The following is a 17,869-nucleotide window of genomic DNA, read 5'->3' on the forward strand; positions in this document are numbered from 1 at the left end:
TGCCATGGACAGGGACACCTTCCACTATCCCACGTTGCTCCAAGCCGCGTCCAGCCTGGCTTTGAGCGCTTCAAGGGATGGGGGCAGCCACAGCTTCTCTGAGCAGCCTGTGCCAGGGCCTCACTGCTTTCACATGGAACAATTTCTTTATAACGCCCAATCTAAACCTGGCTTCTCAGTTTGAAGACATTCCTCCTTGTCCTGTCACTACCTGCGTGTGCAATGGGTCGCTCCCTGTTTTTCATAAACCCTTTAGGTGATGTCCCAGAATGTTCTCCAGGCTGCGCAGACTATCAGACTATACCCACAGCAGAGCTCCAGCCCTCTTAGCATCTTCATGGCATCTCTGGACCCACTGCAACAGCTCCACATCTTGTGCTGAGGTCCCCAGATCTGAATGTGCTGCTCCAGTTGGGGTAGAACCTCCTGCCTCCTGCAAGGAGACACCACCAGTCCAGCACAGCATTGCACAGACAGGGCTCTTGCCTATCAGTATCAGCACCTTTTGCAGTATGACACCATTTCTGACAGAATTTGGACTGCTGATGCTCTTCCTACACAGTTCTGATGCTCCCATCCCACCCACAGCTTCCTGCACCTCCACTCATCTGGAAGCAGCTCAGCGAGGTCACAGCACTGTTTCCGAAAAGCAGCTTCTGCAAGCCACTGACATCACATCACAGAGGTGTCACCTGGTGTCACCTGGCACCGAGTGTGAGACAGAGACACTCCAGCCACTGTTCTGCACTTGCCARTGTAAAAGCCAGGCTCAGTTTCCAGCTGGGCACTCTGCCAAGGGCTCAGGTGAGCCACGGACACAAAGTGCTTCCYGACAGCCTTGCAGCTGGGCACCTCCTCGGCATGGCTGGGAGGGTAATGCAGCTTCCACAGGGCTGCTYGCAGTCCACAAAGGGCTAAGTGGCCTGGAAGGTCTCAAACCATGTCTCCTTTGGGAAGGCCATGGTCCCTGAGCCTCATATTCCTTTTGGRGATGGGGATGGCACCAGAGGGGATCAACTGCCCGAGCAGGTGTAGCTGTCAGTACCTGGAGGTGAACTGCACCGGGCAGCATTTGCAGGAGTTCCCTGTGGACATCCCTCTGGACACCAGGCAGCTGATTCTGGCAGCAAACAATATCTCATATCTGCCGGCAGTGGAATTGAGCTTCCTGGCTGATTTGGTCTATCTGGACTGCAGAAAGAACCTCCTGGGGGATGACCTGGATTTCACTTTCATTGGCGTGGCCAAACTTGTCTATCTGGACCTCAGCTTCAACAACCTCACACAGGTCACCTTCARCACCTTCTCCCACCTCCTCAGCCTGGTGGTGCTGAAGATCTCGGACAATCCCAACCTTGTGGCCATTGAGAAGGATGCTTTCTCCAACAACACCTGGCTAAGGCACCTGGATGTGAGCCGGACGGGCTTAACCTTCCTGGACACCAGCACCGTCCAGGACTTGCCCAACCTGAGGCTTCTGGGGCTCAGTGAGAAYCTGTGGCACTGCAACTGTTCCTTTCTGGACTTCATCACCTGGATGACGGACAGCAATGTGCATTTTCCAGGTAAGGGGTGTGTGAACAGGACCTGTCTCCTCCCTGCTCCCACTGTGGAACAGAGAGGGCCCTCTGCTCTCTTTCCCAAATGTTCAGCTCACGGGGCTGGATCACTGCATGTCAATGAGGGCACAAAGCAGGGATGGGAGCAGCTGGGTTACACACACTCCAAACACAGTGAGTCACTCTTGTTCACATCCCCAGGGCAGCCAGGGAGGTGTAGCCTGTACCTGGGACATTGCTGCTGCTCTAAAACACCTGGATCCAGCCTCAGGTGTCCCTGTGCCTGCACAGCACCCCATGGCTGCAGTGCCAAGAACGAGGAGCCCAACACAGCTCCAGGGAGATGTGCACTGGGAAAATCATTCCTCTGAATTTCCTGCCTTATCTCCACCCCAAAATCAGCTGTTTCCCAGCTCTCATATTGAGAGATTCTACGACTGGGCCTTGGAGAGGCCAARGCAGGGTAATCACCAGTTCCCTTTCCCATAAAAATACTGGTCCCAAGGGTGATGTTTTGCTCTGCAGCTGCAGCACATGAGCTTGGTTTTTGCAGACAGGAAAGAGACACAGCACAGCACAAATAATTGAGTAAAGCTTTGGTTTCAGTAACACGGGGCACCATGGTTAGAGAGAGAAATTGTTGGAGARAGTCTGTCCGTTGGATAAGAAAGGGCCACAAAACAACCCAAAGGGAAAAAAGGGAAGGGCAAATGGAAGCTGCTTAGGRTAGAACTGAATTAAAGGCATCTCAGTGCCTTTGTTAGATGTAGTAARCTCCTTGTAGACAATAAAGTGGGTTTTTTTCCACATACAGGTTACAGGCAATTATGGAACAGTGAAATAAAGTACAGCTCTTAGCAGTGAGATTGGAGATAACCCACTGAACCCTGCAACAGGAGAATAAAGCTCACTGGAGGCAGCTGGGGAGGGTAGGAGTAGGAAAGGCAGTCTTAAAACAAGGGTTGTTCCAGGGCAAAGGAACATTTCTGCCAGAAGCAGACCCCAGCCTGGCCCTTAGAAAGGCTACTGACCTTCACAAACATCTGTGCACCAGTGTCTGGGGCTCAGCTGGATCTGCGCAGCCTGGAGGCTGACTCAAAGCTGCCCAAGGTAGCATGGATTTGGGGAACAGAAAGATAAAATCTCTCCAGTTTTATTCAGGACCAGGAGTGAGATCAGCATGAACAACCACAGCAGCAATGTCACTCAGTCATATACCATACAATGTAATGTGAAATAAATCCCCCATAGCTTGTTCCCCTCCACCACTCCCTTTCCATCCCATGCATCAAGCAGTGCCCTGCCTGTAGCTCCCTTTCCCTCAGGCACTTCCATCCTGTCCATGAAGCAGTGCCCAACCCATGCCCAGCCCAGACTGTGTCTGTGGGGTTCCAAACCTGCAGAGGAAGGAGAGGGCCATGGCTGAGGACACACCCTGCTTCCACAGGTACCACAGGCATCCTTCCCTAACTTGAGAGGGACTGTTTATCACTGCAGATATTGCAATATGACAGGRTATGGTTGTTATTTCAGTGGAACTGAATCATTGATGAGCTGCCTCTGCTTCCCTCACAGAGCAGGTAAGGCTGTTCGAACTGCAAACCACCCTCGCTGTCAAACACACAGCAGCCTCATTATTCCAGCATAATTTAGGCTGTATCACTTCAGAAGGTGTTTGAGACTTTAAAAAAACAACAAACACAGGTGCTCTCATATGAAGATGAAGGTGCTCAATYACCAGAGATGAGCAGGGCAGGGACAGCAGTTTGCCACAGTGGCATAATCAACCASGTAATGTTTTCCTATGGAGCCAACACCTCAGAAATCATTCTGACAACCTGGGAGTTGTGGTTTGGCAAGGATTTAGCACAGGTTTGGCATGAGTCTGGCTGTCAGATTTCACCCAAGCCATGAAAGGAGACAGGGTGAACTCTAGAGATATTTTTCAGGCTTTTAGCAAGCACTCCCATCATTTTTCTACCAGGACTCCCGTTCATTTAATTATGACACAGGCTAGAGAGTCCTACTTCTGCTTGTCCCTCTGCAGATGCTGACAACATCACCTGCTACACCCCAGCAGGCCTGCATGCCCTCAGGATGCCAGCAGCAGAGGCAAAGCTCCACTTCAGCTGCCTGACCCAGCTGTCCAAGCAAGATTATGTCTTTCTGTGCCTCGTTGGTTTCTGCATATTTCTGGCTGGCACCATGGCAGCCTGGCTGGCCGGCATCTGTGCTGTCATCTACCAAGTCCATACCTCAAAGGGAGAAGAAGAGGAGGAGGAGGAGGAGGAGGAGGAGGAAGACACAGCCCCTTAGGATCAGCCCTTCTGAACTCCCATTGTGGGAACTCCCTTCCTGCCTGATTTCACACATGTTGTCCCACCCTAGTTTTTTGGGGTTGTTTTTTTTTGTTTGTTTGTTTTTTGTTTTGTTTTTTTTTTGTTTGTTTGTTTTGGTTTCGTTTTTTTTTTCTTTTTGGAAGTGAAATAAAACTGCAAGAGAAGGAAGTATCTGTGCTTCAGTTTCACTTGCTGTGCTGCTATCCAGTCTTCTGCTATGGGAACTCAGGACACTGGCAAAATATTCATTTGGGGGTGAGTGAGAGGTGTGCATACTGCCAGGCCTTTCCACTTCCACCCTACCTTGAGACCACAGAAAAACAGGGACATAAGGACTGCCTTGGAAAGCTACTGAGATATGGGAAAGGCCCTGGCAGTGTGCTGTAGTCTGGGAGACCACCAGGCCCTTCCTGGCCAAAACACCCAGCAGAGCTTACTGGGATCAGCGCACATAATCGGACCACCAGGTAATTACTGGATTGCTGGAGCCTCCGGGAATCCCAAGAACTTTCTGCTGAAAGAAAGGCAAAGAGATTAAAACCAGGACTTTTAGGGGCCCAGGATCCCACTGGTTCTTGCTTTCTTCCCCATTACACYGGTGACAGCAAAAGAACCCTCTGCTCCTGCAGCCAGACTGCCTATGCCTCCCCTAGTTTATGAACATTTACCAAACTGCAAAGCCCAGCTCTGGTTTGTGTCACATAACCCTGAAAACTGAATGTTTTATAAAGTAAAAATATTGCTTTCACAATTTCCAAAAATTCTTGGAAGTGGCTCGTGTGTCCATGCCAAAGTGCCAGGGTTTCATCTAGAGGGAGATGTAAGCAAGATCCTTCTCACCACCAGCGCTGGGAATTGCCAAGGGAAGTATCTGCTTACATGACCCAGCACAGCAACTCCGTGTGTGAAACATTGGCAGCTTCAGCCCACAGTGCAGGGGCTGGTAAGATAAAAGGGGAAACCAGGAGATTTCAGCAAGCACGAGATAAATTACCCAACCTAGAGCCATTACATTGCAGACTGCCAAATCAAAGCTGAGAGCTCTTTGCTGTAAAGGCTATGGCAAAATGGATATGGAGAAAAGGATGAGGATAAGGATGTCAGTGTGCTGGGCACACGGGCAGAGCTGCTGGTGGACAGCGGCACGGCCAATGCCGCAGCAGATCCACACGAACCCCCGTCCCACTCCGCTCTCGCAGCAGTGAGACTGATCGCGCCTGGCCGAGCCCCGGCCCCGCCTGCGGGCGGTGCTGCGGGCGGKGCTGCGGGCGGGGCTGTCCCGCCGCCGCTGCCGCTGCTGCCCCCGGCTCTGTGCCCGTCCCCGGCTCCGTCCCGCAGCGCCTGGGCTGCTCCGCGCCGCGCTGAGGGTGAGTGCAGGGCCGGGCACCTCCAGCTGCCCCTCCGGGAGCGGGGCCGGGGAGGCGGGGGATGCTCCTAGGGCACGGTGACGCAGGTTGTCCCGATGGAAAATGGAGGAAGCGCYGTGGAYATCTGCCAGCCGGGGGACGCTCCGRGGGAAAGGGGGCTGCGGGATGAGCAGGGCGCGGAGCTCTGCCTGMCCCCCGCACGGGCAGCTCAGGCGGAGCCTGGCCCCTCCTGGCTGGGGAGGGCTCAGCCCCGGGAGCGAACAGGGGCACGGCAAGGCAAAAGGCTCTGCTGGCTCGAAAGGCTGCSTTTACATCGGGTAATCCCGTCTGAATCCACGTGCAGGTCGGTTCAAGGAGCCTTAATGCGCTTTGCTGACTCACAGTAGCTGCAGTATTGTGGCAGAGTTGGGAAGGACCCCTTGTTCTGCTGCCGCTCTGTGCCGTGTCGTGCTCCAAAATCTGGTGTGTGTGGCTGCAGCCGGAAACATCGCAGTGTGAAAGGCAGAAATTGAGCTTTGTGCATCGCGACAGTGCCTGTCAGCAAAGCCCTTGCAGCTGCGGGCAAAGGTTGCTGAAACCCTTGGGGCACCACAATCCGGAAACGACCGTGAGAGTCCTGGTGACTTTGGAGTGCTTTATATGGCTCCAAATTACGAGAGCAAAGGCTTGAGGCACAGTTTTGTATCAGTAGTAAGAGTAGCAGTTTTATGACACACCCAGMTTAATGCTTGGCCGTGCTCTTTGCTCCCAAGATAAATCCCCAGATTATAATTTAGTGCTGAAAGATAAAATGCCTGGTTTTCCACCAACCTTGTAATTTGAAGGGGGAAATGTGACCACCAACCTGCTCTACTGGGTGGGAACATGTTCTGTTTTCAGTGTGTCACCTGTCGGGTTCTAACCTCAATTACAGGTGCGTGCATGCAGCTGACTTTTCTTCATTACTTCAAGGTTTTAATATTCTTGCTCACAATTGTTTACCACATATCCTGTGGACAAAGTCRGCTGTTGTCTTCACCTTGCTCCGTTGGTGATAATCCTTTGCAAATGAGAAAACCCTCAAAGATTCCTTGTGAGGGGTGCGGGTGCTGCTGCCATAGGAAGACTTTGCACCACTTCCATGAGGTGGCCTGTTTTTCCCCACACTGACAGATTTTGCTGGTGGCACCATGCAGGAGACACCAAAACCTCACTGCATCGTGCAGGCACCATCTGGAGACAGGCACCAACTGGGATTTGATTGGGAAAATTATCTCRGTGCTGGAGGGAGAGCTGCAGAGCTGAGCATCACTCGTCTGGCTAGTGCCTCTTGAYCCAAAAGGTTCATTTATCATTGCTGTGGTGGTGGGGTTTATTAGTATTTTATGTAAGTACAATTAGCAGTACAAATTAATCATTCGTGTAGCCCACCTCCTTCCAGCTCTGGGGATTTCTGAGCCAGGTTTTATTCCCAAATTGACTCATCCCTTGCATTTGCCCAGTTTCCTGTTGAATTWGTGAGAATTGCCTGCATTCCCAATGTCCTTTGGCAGGGAGTTCCACAGGTCTGGTTCCYACCATGTGAAGAAACACCTCTCTTAGGGAACAGGCTGGAAATGAACTGACTTCATTTGGTGGCCCCTAACTCTGGGGTTGAAGGGGCCATGGTTTCTGCCCAGGGTGGACGAGGGTTCTCCAGCCACCACTTCCCACCAATGCTGAGGATTTTAAGGCTTGCTTGGCAGGAACTATGCAGAGAACTGCTGGTTTGTGCAGGCTCCAAGAGATACAGGTTGCCTCAGCTACCATTTCTCCCTTCAGCAAGTCCCCATGCTGGGAGCTCTGGGGTCCAAGCTCAGCAACTCTTCCATGCACACAAATCATGTGTTGCCACTCCCCAAAATATTCCTGGGCTCCCTTTCTCTGCAGCACCACGATGGCTGTTCTCTCCAAGGAATATGGCTACGTCATGCTGACTGGGGCYGCCAGCTTCGTCCTGGTCATGCACCTCGCCATAAATGTGGGCAAGGCCCGCAAGAAGTACAAYGTGGAGGTGAGTGCTCAGGCTGAGGGGTTGGCAGGGCTGGAGCCAGTCTGTTGACAAGACAGGTGACACCTTGCTCAGTTTGGGATGACTAGCTGACATTCTTGCCCCACCACACGGATGCAGAAGGGCTGGAGCTGCCATGGCTCTGCAGAAAGCATAAAAGCTCAGGATTTGGGACATCAGGCACTTGGCACCAAGCTGAAAGCACACAGCTTTGAGTTTGGCAACACTGATGGGCGAGAAACTGCCCAACCCATTTTCTTTGAAAATAAGGCCTGATGCAACAATGGGAGTAAAGGATCATAGTAAAACAACAGTGATAGGAGGGTTTCTCAAACTCAAGGGGACGATGTGAGCCCTGTCACAAAAAGTCTTTCAAGTGACCTTCCCTCAGCATCCATTGGGAGCCTTTAAGGCAGGCAGGGCTGTGGGCTGGGTGGGGACATTTGTGAGTCAGGGCCATGGCATGCAGAGGCTGYTGTGCCACTTGGCTCCAGCACAAGCCACAGCTCCTTTGCTCTTTCACCACTTCACTCACGGAAGTGACAAGCGGGATGGGCACAAGGACAGCTCCTGCTGCCTGTTGGGGTGATCCTGTTCCAACTGGAGCAGATGCACCCAGTGTGTATGGTGCACAAAGGGCTACATTTGAGGCCTGGGGGAGCCTCTGCAGCCAGGCAGCAGCTCCAGGAAGGCAGTGACCTTGAGCACAGCTCTTGKGGGCCCCAGAGCAGGGACAGGCTCTAACCTGCCCCTGCAGGTCGGTCTCGCCATCACCCAGGCAGCCTTGGCTCCGGGGGAGAGGAGCTGCAGGGCACTCTTGCTGATGCTTTGCTGCTGGTTTGTTTTTTGGCAGTATCCGGCCATGTACAGCACACACCCTGAACACGGGCAGATATTCAACTGCATCCAGCGCGCACACCAGAACACGTGAGTGACACTGTGAACGGGGGCCTGGGAACACACAGCACTGAGGGACAGGGACACAGCCCCAGAGGTGCTGCTGCTACCCCAGAGGTGCTGCTGCACTGCTTTGATCCAGGCTCAGTGCTTGGGCACAGCACACAGCCCTGCAGTGCTTAGCAGGAAGGCTGTGCTGGCTCCTTCCCGTGCCTTAAACCGTGGGATGGTGCTGTGCAGCAGTCTCCTCTTCCCCAGTTCTTGGTAATGTGCTTCCAGGGGTCAATCTTGAGACACGAGGAGTCTTGTTTCTGTTGTGCTGCCCAGGTCTCCCTGGAGAGAGGCCAAAGTCCACCCAGGTCCTGTGGACAGGCTGCAACAGTGCATCAGAGGGTGCTGGGAGGAACAACTCCCGGGGAATGTTAGAGTGGCTTAGGATTGAAATGGACAGTGAGTGGGTGGGTGACCTGGGAGAGGGGCACAGGCTGAGGGGAAGGCACTAAAACTCTGTGCATGCTCAGATCCCTTCTTTCCTCAGCCACAGCACTGAGCACAGACTCATCATCAGCCCAAAGTGCCCTTGGCAGGGGATGTTTGCAGCCTCTGCCTTTCTGGGGTTTYCTCTTTGTAAGCAATCTGAGCACCAACACAACCTCCTCACTTTTATTTTCAGACTGGAAGTCTACCCTGCCTTCCTGTTCTTTTTAGGCACTGGTGGACTCTACCACCCGGTAAGTGATACAGAACTCTGCTCTTGCTTCCTGATTTGAGCAGGAGGCCCAAGACAGCCCCTTCAGTAGCCACATCACACTTAATAGCAGTGCTCCTTCCGAAAATTTAGTTGTAGAGGGCTCTTCTGCAGGAGAATCACAAGTAATGAACTCATTACTGCAGTTCCAGCTATTAGAGCCCTATCCTTCCCCTAAAGGTGCCTTGTGAGACAAAGCAAAGCATTTGCAGCCTCCAGTCACTGAGTGGGAAGGATCCCTCCAGCCCAGTTTTCCCAAGCCCTGCCAAAGGAGGTCAACAAAAGCCTKGATTATTTTTAACTGAAAGATGCAGACAACTCAGGAGGAGGCAGGCACATGGGAGAGGCTAAATCCAGTAGCTCTGGTTTTGCCATCAAAAGACAAATTAGGTCCTTCCTGAAGACTTCTTTTCCAAGAGGGAAGGAAGCAGCATAAGCACATCTGGCAAATGGGAGGCACATTGGAGCAAGCTCTAAATTAAGAGTCAAGCTGGAAGTTTGGAACACCTGCTGGAGRCAGTGGAGCAGGGCTTGGAGCAGCAGCTGCCTCTGAGATCCTGGCCCTCACTCTRGCTCACTGTCTGGACAGGGGTGAAATGAGATTCAGCACCTGGTGCCTGCATGACTTTGGCTCTCCAAAGCCTTTAATGCTTCTCCTTTCTCTCCAGCGGGTTGCCACAGGGCTTGGCGTCGCCTGGATCATTGGGAGACTCCTCTATGCCTATGGCTACTACACAGGAGGTAGGTCTGTACCCTGCAGCACACASAGGSTGCTGGGGGAAACTCAGGTCCCCTRCAGTGACCTCRGGACTCTGCTCCCAGTCAGATCTGGAGGAAAGGGTGCAGGTCCAGAGGCTGCTATCACTGCAGCACGCTCTTCCTGCTGCTGGGATGAGCACTCATCCAGTAGGGATACCTACCCTGAAAGGCCTGAACTGGTGCCTGCTCTTTTGCCCTGGGGATTTACCTTTAGTTCCTGCTCCCTCTTCAATTTCCAGGATGGCCCAGTCTTTCAGTGAACTGACAAATCCTGCMTTTTTTTTCCAGATCCCAAAAACCGAAGGAGAGGGGCCCTTGGCTCYGTGGCACTCCTTGGGCTGGTGGGCACAGGCGTGTATTCAGCCTGCCAGCACCTGGGCTGGGCCTGCCACCACCAGGGCTGCCTGAGAAGCTGAAGGCAGTTTTCTTCTGTTTTCTTTTAGAACACTTGGCTTCTTGTGTTTTTCCCCTTTTCTTATTCAATAAAAGGAAGATGTCAATTCTGTATTTTCATTCTAAAGTTGCAGAGGGTTTTCTTAAGCCCTGCAGAATATTAGAACAACTCTGGTTTTATAGGACTACAGAAATCTGTCCCTCAGGCAGTGATGTGCTTTCTAGCTTTAATGATTTTAGTGACTGRAAAACCACCTTGCAACTCATTTAACCCATACAGCAGCAACCCCATTTCTAGACCCCTCAATTCATGTTGCACTGATAAGAAATTCCAGCGTTAGTATTTATTTGGCTGCTAAAGAAAAGACAAACATTTAAAGTAGGCAAACATTTAAAGCTGTTGCTTCATTGTGTATAAAGAACAGTAAGTTTATAGGAAGGAAGTGAGATAGCTTTCACTATTCTGTGCTGGAGCTTGCCACCACTCTTGTGTGGAGGGGATTCTCAGGGCCATGCCTGGCCTTGGCAGCATCAGCCAACTCTCCCCACAATGATTTGTCTCACTTGTAAGTAAGATAAAGATAGAAAAAAGATAGAAAAAAAGTTGAGGTTACCAGGGCTCTAGAGGGAATAAACAATGCTACACTTAAGGCATTTACRTAGTCACAGTATAGACAAGGTCTACAGCTACAGGATATCCATATGTCCAAGAGCTTATACGTGCATTGAGTAGGGTCCTACCTGTTAAGAAGCCAGAACTGAAGCTGAGGGAGAGTGGAACGCAATGGGAATAAGGCACACAGCACAGGAAGCCTGGGCCTGGCTTTGGCCATTGACAAACCTCTGGTAACAGTTCCTCTGYGGCTGCAGGAGCTGCTGCCAAAGCCAGATTGGTGCCTCCTGCTCTGAGCTTCCCATTGTCCRGCAGACAGGGCAGAGCTGAGCCCTGTGTGGACATTCTCCCCTGCAGGAGCAGGGTGGCCAAATGCTGCTCCAGCTCTGCTTCCCCCCGGCATTGACAATTGTAGGGTATTTCATTAGTGTGTACATGATCCACATCTCTGCTGACAGGCAAGAGCTGCCTGATGCTCCCCAGAGCCACTAAAACACACACTCCACATCCCCCATCTCCACGCAGACAGTCTTCAGCTGMGAGTAGTACTCGATGGCTACCCGGCCATTCTCCCGGCCGAATCCTGCAGGGAAGAGCCGGAGTGAGAACACAGCTCCAGGCAGTGCCAGGTGCCACTCACCACCCCTGCAGCTGGCACGTGCCAGGAGAGGGCACACAGAGCTCACCTGAGTGCTTGTAGCCTCCGAAAGGCAGCTCCACAGGGCTGGCGTTGTAGCTGTTGATGAAGCACATCCCGGCCTTGAGAGCAGCCACTACCCTGTGAGCCTTCTGGATATCCCTGCAGGAAAAGGGCAATTCAGCTGGATCCCCACCTTCCCTGCCAGGTGACACCCTGCTGGAGAAAGGCTAGGAGGCCACACTGGTTTGTGGAGCTCRGCCTGCCTGCTTGAAGAAGGTGGCACTGATTCCCAAGGACACTGATTTGATTTGGGAAGCCAGGACAAGGACACCAGCAATGCAGAGWGGGGCAAGTAGCCAACAGCAGGCTCCCGGTGCATCCTGGAGATGCAGGAAGGCAGGCAGCAGGCCAAGCCAGGCTGGGAGGAGCCCAAAGGACAGCTGGGCCCACCCAACACTTCAGGAAAAACTAAATGGCCATTCATTTATAAATTTCCCTTTTGGCAATCCCTTGCTCCAGCTTCTCTGGTATTCATGCCCATGCCAAGGCACTGCAAGAGGAGCAGCAAATCCCTGCAGCATTTCCCCTCCCTAGAATGCTTTCAGAACGCTGCCCAGTCATACCTGGTGAAGACACCACCTGCCAGGCCGAATTTGGTGGCATTGGCTCTCTCCACAACCTCCTCCTCGGTGTCAAATGGCAGGATGGCCATGACAGGCCCRAAGATCTCTTCCTTCACACATGTCATGTCATCCTTGCAGTTCCCTGGAAGCATGGCAGAGCACAAGTGCTTCAGGAGGAAGAGCAGCAGCACAGCCTGTGCRTTCAGCAACCCACACAGCCTTGGAGACAGCGCTCAGCCCTGCACAGCCTCCCTGCAAAGCAGCCAGGCACACCCTGCATCTCAAAAGCACCTCCTGCACCATTCCTGTCAGGCTCCCAACAGCACACATTTCCCTGGATGCAGCTTTTGGGARCCTCAGCTTTCTCTAGCACCCCCTCCAAGTGCCAGTTCATGCTGGGGACACACAGAAGGCCAGGTTATGCTGGACTCAGCTTTTCTGAAAGAAACTCCACAATACCCATGGCACGGTGACCCCGATGGATCATACCTAACACACAGGGTCGCATGTAGTAGCCRTTCTTCAGCTTTGGGTCATCTGGCACGTACAGGTCCCCACCACACAGCACCTCTGCCCCCTGGGAAAGAGCCAAGAGGAAGGGATGTAGCACATGCAGGAGCATCCTGCCCAGCTGCCACAGCTCTGGCTAAAAAGAGAGACCACAATCTCACCTGCTCCTTTGCCTGCTTGATAAAACCCTGCACACGATTSAGGTGGGGCCGGTTGATGAGGGCTCCCATCCGTGTGTCCTCCAGAAGTGGGTCTCCAATTTTGATTTTCTGGGTGCGTTTCACCACCTCCTTGGTGAAGGTATCCAGGATCTTCCTCTCCACAAACACCCGGGTGCCRTTGCAGCACACCTGGGATACAGGACACACAGCTCAGAATAGGAAACACAGCACTCCACAGTCCTTCCCTGCTCGGGTCCTGCTCCAGAGGCTCTTGGAAAAGCCCCTCCACAGCTRCCACAATAGCTAAATTGTCCCTGGGGACAAGGACATGTTCTCACCCTGGGGCTGCGGCTGCACTGAACAGTCCTTGCTGGACACAGTGGTTCTGATGCCACCAGGTGGCAAAAACACACCAGGTCACCAGCAGCAGAGACCTTGAGCTGACTTCTGAGTTCCCAGAAATGACTCCACTGAGCAAATTTGCCAACAGGATTACACGAAGCCTGTGGCACATGTGGATATCCCAAATCTGGGAAGGACAGAACCCCACAGTGCTGTGGCTCAGCACACCAGGTTGGAACCTGCTGCTCATCCAAGGGACACCAGCACAGCTTTTCCTGACCTGTGAGTGCCACACTGGAGCTCAGGGCACGGGAGAAGCTGAGTTCTGGGTGTCAGGGAGGCTCCATGTCCACGAAGGACAGGGCACTGGCTAAAGCACTTTCTGCCAGGACACTCTGCYCTGGCTCTGGCAAGGGCATCCCTTCTGACACCACCCAGGGAAATGAGTGACAAGATGGGAACTTCAGGACATGTGTGACCCTCACCACACGAGGTCACAGGCTGGCCCCAGTGCCCAATTCTGGAACCACCCTGCCTCCCTGGGAAGGAGCACTCCTGCCCCAYGGACACACACCTGGCCCTGGGTAAGGTAGTTGGCCATGAGGGCTCCCTTCACAGCATTTTCCAGATCAGAGTCCGAAAAGATGATAAGAGGGGATTTACCCCCCAGCTCCAGGGTGACTGGCTTGATCCCTTTAGCTGCCATCTCCATGATCTGAGGGAAACAAGCACAGGAGAGATAAGTGACCCACTGGACAAAGGGAAGGCTGGTGGGGAGAGCGAGAGAGACCCAAAGGGAGAGTCCCTTCAGGGAAAGAGAAGCAGCATGAAAGGCAAGTGGGTTTCCTATATGTGCTTAGTTCAGATTGAGGACAGCGTCAGAGGGTTTGGGGTTTGTTTTTTTAATAGATAAAACAAAAAAAAAAAACCAAAAAACTAGAGAGGTGTTTGCAGGAAGTCTCATGTTCAGTGTAAGCTGCAGGCAGCTGTAGTTGCATCTGTCACTGTACCCCACATGTAGGGAGCATTCAAGGGACAACACTTCCCCTCCTTCAAATCAGAATTTATTTCTGACAGTCTTTCTAGGGGCTTTTAATTTCTGAATAATAAATTGAGGGTAAAAACCTCACAGAAACTGACCTCTTGCTTAAAAACAGTAGGTTGCGTGCAGCTTTAGTGATCTGTTGAAGCCAAAACACACATTTTCCCAGTGCTGCTGTTTTGAGTACTCTCCTCCTGACATCAACATCCACCTGAGCATCTGAGACTTCACCACAATTGAGGGCTAAGCAAGTGAAGCTGACCAAGAGGTTCCTCTCCCAAGCCCATACCCATCATGACCCTGTATGTGCTGCAAGCTCCTTGCTCAGTCCCAAAACCACTGACTCCCATGCACCTCACCTCCACAAGCCTGGTGCAGAAAAGCTCAAGGAGGTATCAGCTACACACCCCTGCTTTCAAGGTGCCTTTACCTTCATGCCAGTTGGCACACTGCCAGTGAAAGAGATTTTGGCCACATCTGGGTGCTGGCAGAGGAACTGGCCCGTGGCYGCCCCACCCTGCACCACGTTGAAGAGTCCCTTGGGCACTCCRGCCTCTGTGAAGATCTCTGCCAACCTCACCACAGAAATGGGGGTGAAGGGTGAAGGCTTGAAGACCATCGCATTGCCTAAGGGAACCCAGAYACAGGCAAGGTGGGGTTAACACCCAAACTGCTTCAGGGAAACAACAAAAACAACCCCCACCCYACACAATGAATTTGTCTCAACAGATCCCAGAGGTTTCCCCCCGGAGAGAAGGAAACACTTTCAGCTGATCACTGCAATAAACAAAAGGCTGCTTTTCCTCATGGGAAGGGCTGGGGGAGATGKGGCTGCTGGTCTTGCCCTGCAGACATTTCCAGAGACCTTTCCCATCTGGTACAAAGCCAAACTATCAGCATTTTTCCTGATGCACTCCTAACCTCCTGACATCTGACACGTTCCTCCTTCCATTTCCCTTCCCTTCCTGCCAGAGTAACGTTCTGCTAATCCTTCAACACTTGAAGATAATCCTAGACTTCATCCCTCAAATCACTCTCCCCCACAGGATCGTTTGGCTTTGAAGAGACACTTGTGTGGGCAGAAAGTCTCCCTTACCACAAGCCAAGGCYGGGCCAGCTTTCCAGCAGGCAATCTGGAAAGGGTAATTCCAGGCTCCAATCCCAACACACACCCCGAGAGGCTCTCTCCGAGTGTACCCAAAGCATCCCCCAGGGAGCTGGATGTGTTCACCTGCAAAGAAACAGCCAGAAGGTAAAAAGAGCAAAGCCCCTTCCTGTCTGATCAGAGCCCCCAGAGGTCAGATCTGGCTTTGCCTGGGAGCAGAGTCACAGTTTTACCCAGCAAGCTCACAGAAGGTTTGTGATTTGCTACAGAGCATGGCTGCATTGGGCAAAGACCTCTTAAAATCCTTTAAAGATCTTCAGGAAAAGGAATAGTCCATCTCTTAGAGAAATCAGCAGCAAAGATGGCCTTGTGCTGTTGGAATTACCAGGGACTGTGGGACAGACAGCAAAGAGCAAACTCCAGTAAGGTCCTCACCAGCCAGAGATCCTGCCAGCCCTGCATAATACTCCAGGCACTGCCAGGATGTGTCGATGTCCGCTCTGGCTTCCAAGATGGATTTTCCATTGTTGATGGTCTCCATGATGGCAATTTCCTCCTTCTGCTCCTGTGAGAGGCACAGGACAGACACAACATGTTAGAGAAGCTTGCAGCAAAACTCCACAAGGAGACATCCACTTCCCAAGTACTCAAGTCCCAAACAAGACTCTGCCATGAGAAATAGTGAAATCCATATTCCCAATTGCTGTTTATCAATTTCCCCATGGTGACTGAGCACAGGGGAATGTCAAAGAGAAAAGTGCTGGGGTTCACTGCTGGTCCAGTCTTGTTTAACATTCCTGTTTATCTAAAAGATGAACAAACATGAACTTAGAAGCCAGCTGGCAAACAATGATTAGAATTCGCAGAACTAAACTGGGAAGAGCAAACAGCAAGATCAGGATGGAACCAGAGGACACTGAAGAGGGGCAAAGCAATGCAGCTGGGAAGCATCCTTTAACAGAGCAGCTGCCAGGCAGAAATATTATCTTGCTCTGGATGTCTGGCAAAAGCAGAAGTTTGGCATAAAGAAAACAGTTTTCTCATGATTTATACACACTGGGGAAAGAAGATCTGGGTTCTTACAGATCTGTGCCTTGACGGAGATTAACTCTGATGCCCAAGAACATRTTATCTCAGAAAGGAGTCTGTGTTAGAGCTCACTTATGTCATGTATATTATCTGATAGATTAACTCTAGTATTGCAACTTTCTCTTATTACCAAGACACATCCCAGTCATGTAACAACAGCCTCCGACAAGCCAAAAGTTCAACAATGCCAGTTATGCAATTTCAACTTTGAAACTGTGTGCAGTGAAATTTAATCTTTGGGGCTGTTAAAAGAAGCACAAGCCCTGCAAGATGTCGACTGGRTGGCTTCAGTTTTATGTCTTCTAACAGAATTAAGCTGAGAAGGCACACACTGGCCTTGAATCCAGTGATAAGACCAAARCTGCACGCAGGGACACTGACTCCAGTGATAAGAGCAAAGCCCTGCCTGAGGCAGCCTCCTGTCTTTTCTGGCCAAAGGTGGATTTTAACTCCTGAGCACCTCCTGGAGCTCTGGAASTCCTGCTGAAGCCCCCAACAGCCACAACAACCCACAAATACAGAGCCACAGAGCCACCCCTCTCCCCCCAACATACCCGAATGATTCTGGCAGCCTCCAGCATCACCCGGCATCGCTCCATGCCCGACATCTGACTCCATATTTTAAAGGCAGCCTTTGCACTCTGCACAGCCAGATCAACTTCCTTCTCCCCAGAGCAGGGCACCTTGCACAGCACACGACCTGGGCACGTTTTAAACAGGGAATAAATGAGATAGGAATCTCAGAAAAGGGGCCCAGAACGTGGTTTCTCTTGCACCAAACACCACATACTTCAGTCAAGCCACCTATACCAGGTACAAAACTTCCCCCGTGGTTCCCACTGAAASCCACTGATTTGTAATCAGCCATAGAAGAAGTGCTATGTTTGAGCTCGTCTGAATTGAAARAGCTGACATTCTCCACAGTCGTGTTCTAGCTACTAATTAGCTCCAGTTGTTACAACATTCCTGTGTTTCTCAGTGGAGCTTGTTACACTTCTACCACCCTCTCCAGGATTTTTGTTACACATTCCTCAGCGCGGTTAAACAYTCCTGAAGCGATTCTGGTGAACGCTCCGTACCGATAACTAAAATTACATCATTTGAGAGATATTTTAACTCGTGGGTTGCTGCCAAAATCAGGCATTTTGTRTCTGACTGAGAGCTGACTTTTGCAGTAAGGAGTGACGGCGGGCAAACGCTGAAGCAGCGCGCAGCCACCACAGCAGCGGGGCGTGCAGGATTCCCGCACAGGCGAGCTGCGGGACAAGCCGMGGGCACCCCGCGGGCACAGAGGCTCTCCCTGCCGCTGAAGGCGGCATTCCCCGGTACCTGTGGCCGGCTCGAACACCTCCTCCAGCTGCCCGCCGTCGGCCGGCTGGACGCGGGCACCCGCGCGGTAGTTGAGGGGCTGCTGCACGGTGACGGTGCCGGTGGTGGAGCTCATGGCGAGGCCGGGAGCGACTGCGCGCAGCCGGGGGAGCAGGAGGAGGAGGCTGGGCAGCCGGGACTGTGCCAACATCGGCGGGATCCCGTCAGGCGCCGCGGCCGAGAGGCACCGCCTCTTCCATGGACGGCTTTTCACCGGCAGGGCCGCGGGGACCGCCCCAGCCCGGGGCGTGCCGGACCCCRGCCAGCCGATCCGCGGCCAGCGGC

At 52.3% G+C, this 17,869-nt stretch overlaps 3 protein-coding genes across 3 annotated transcripts; 2 read left to right on the forward strand and 1 right to left on the reverse strand.

Annotated features, from left to right (window-relative positions):
- The first annotated feature begins 264 nt into the window (after positions 1-264).
- Positions 265-3,949, forward strand: LRRC52 (leucine rich repeat containing 52). The gene is made up of 2 exons (XM_057383035.1): positions 265-1,565; positions 3,607-3,949. The coding sequence occupies exons 1-2, from the start codon at positions 941-943 to the stop codon at positions 3,873-3,875; spliced, it is 894 nt and encodes a 297-aa protein (XP_057239018.1). The 5' UTR covers positions 265-940; the 3' UTR covers positions 3,876-3,949.
- A 1,226-nt stretch (positions 3,950-5,175) lies between these two features.
- MGST3 (microsomal glutathione S-transferase 3) lies at positions 5,176-10,211 on the forward strand. The gene is made up of 6 exons (XM_057383052.1): positions 5,176-5,265; positions 7,174-7,297; positions 8,148-8,221; positions 8,865-8,922; positions 9,608-9,680; positions 9,987-10,211. Exons 2-6 carry the CDS (start codon positions 7,181-7,183, stop codon positions 10,112-10,114), a joined length of 450 nt encoding a protein of 149 aa, XP_057239035.1. The 5' UTR covers positions 5,176-5,265; positions 7,174-7,180; the 3' UTR covers positions 10,115-10,211.
- Positions 10,212-10,304: 93 nt separating this feature from the next.
- Positions 10,305-17,774, reverse strand: ALDH9A1 (aldehyde dehydrogenase 9 family member A1). Its single transcript, XM_057383050.1, has 11 exons — positions 17,546-17,774; positions 16,771-16,916; positions 15,563-15,692; positions 15,119-15,253; positions 14,453-14,649; positions 13,555-13,695; positions 12,639-12,827; positions 12,457-12,544; positions 11,968-12,109; positions 11,391-11,503; positions 10,305-11,287 (listed from the first exon to the last, which is right to left on the reverse strand). The coding sequence occupies exons 1-11, from the start codon at positions 17,733-17,735 to the stop codon at positions 11,193-11,195; spliced, it is 1,566 nt and encodes a 521-aa protein (XP_057239033.1). The 5' UTR covers positions 17,736-17,774; the 3' UTR covers positions 10,305-11,192.
- Between the last annotated feature and the right edge of the window lie 95 nt (positions 17,775-17,869).

This window comes from Malurus melanocephalus, unplaced genomic scaffold (assembly GCF_030028575.1).
Source record: "Malurus melanocephalus ecotype Western Australia unplaced genomic scaffold, MMel_1.1 scaffold_604, whole genome shotgun sequence".
Taxonomy (NCBI): domain Eukaryota; kingdom Metazoa; phylum Chordata; class Aves; order Passeriformes; family Maluridae; genus Malurus; species Malurus melanocephalus.